Raw genomic sequence first — 818 nt, forward strand, 5'->3', positions numbered from 1 at the left:
AGCCCCAGGGGCCTGGCCCCTGCCTGCCCCACGGCCACCCTGCCCCACAGCCACCCTGCCTGTCCTCCAGTCACCCAGTGCCGGACAGAGGGCAGCACAAGGGGCCTGGCCACCGTGCCACGCCTGGCCCTGGATGTCATGGCCTGTGAGGTGCTGCGTGTCCTGCAGCTCACCGACACTGCCATCGTCCCCATCAGCTTCCTGGTGCCACGCAAGGTGAGGGGGTGGCACTGCCTCAGGGGTGCCTGGGGCCATCGCACGGGTGCCACCTCAGTGGGCAACAAAGGACACCCGGGTGTGGGGGGACCCTGGTCGCCAGCCTGGGGGGAGGAGGGGAGGAAGGAAAGCAGGGTGCTGGAGGGGGAAACCTGGGTGCTGGGTGGTGATGGTGGGTAGTGGAGACTGGAAGGTGTGTGGTGGGTGCTGGGTGCTGATGGTGGGCTTGCTGGTGCTGGATTTGGGAAGCTGGGTGCTGCGTGCAAGATGCTGGGTGCTGGAGAGTGGATCCTGCAGGCTGGGTGCTGATGTGCAGTGGGTGCTGGCTGCCAGATCCTGAAGGCCAGGTGCTTAAAGCTTTTGGAATGTGGGTGCTGGGTAGCAGAGTCTGGGTGCTGGAGGCAGGATCCTGGGTGCCAAATCCTGAGCACTGGGTTCAGAAAGCTGGGTGCTGGGTGCTGCAAGGGGTGCTGGTGGGACCTGGGTGCTGATTTAGAGGCTGTGTACAGGGTGTGTAAGGGAGCCCAGCACAGGCAGTGTCTGACATCTACAGGCAGCTCACGGGGACAGGGCTTCATGGCTGGAGGGGTCAGGGGTGCTGG

The 818-nt window shown here is 64.8% G+C and overlaps 1 protein-coding gene across 1 annotated transcript in view; it reads left to right on the top strand.

Moving 5' to 3' along the window:
- LOC104384934 (coronin-7-like) overlaps positions 1 to 818 on the top strand; it is a gene marked incomplete at its 3' end in the record, with an annotated part of 40893 nt that overhangs the window by 37131 nt on the left and 2944 nt on the right. Inside the window, exon 10 of the mRNA XM_009993325.1 lies at positions 71 to 211. Coding sequence (XP_009991627.1) covers positions 71 to 211 — 141 coding nt within the window. The remainder of the gene's footprint in view (positions 1 to 70; positions 212 to 818) is intronic.

Source organism: Chaetura pelagica, unplaced genomic scaffold, assembly GCF_000747805.2.
Source record: "Chaetura pelagica isolate M959 unplaced genomic scaffold, ChaPel_1.0 scaffold1022, whole genome shotgun sequence".
Taxonomy (NCBI): Eukaryota; Metazoa; Chordata; class Aves; order Apodiformes; family Apodidae; genus Chaetura; species Chaetura pelagica.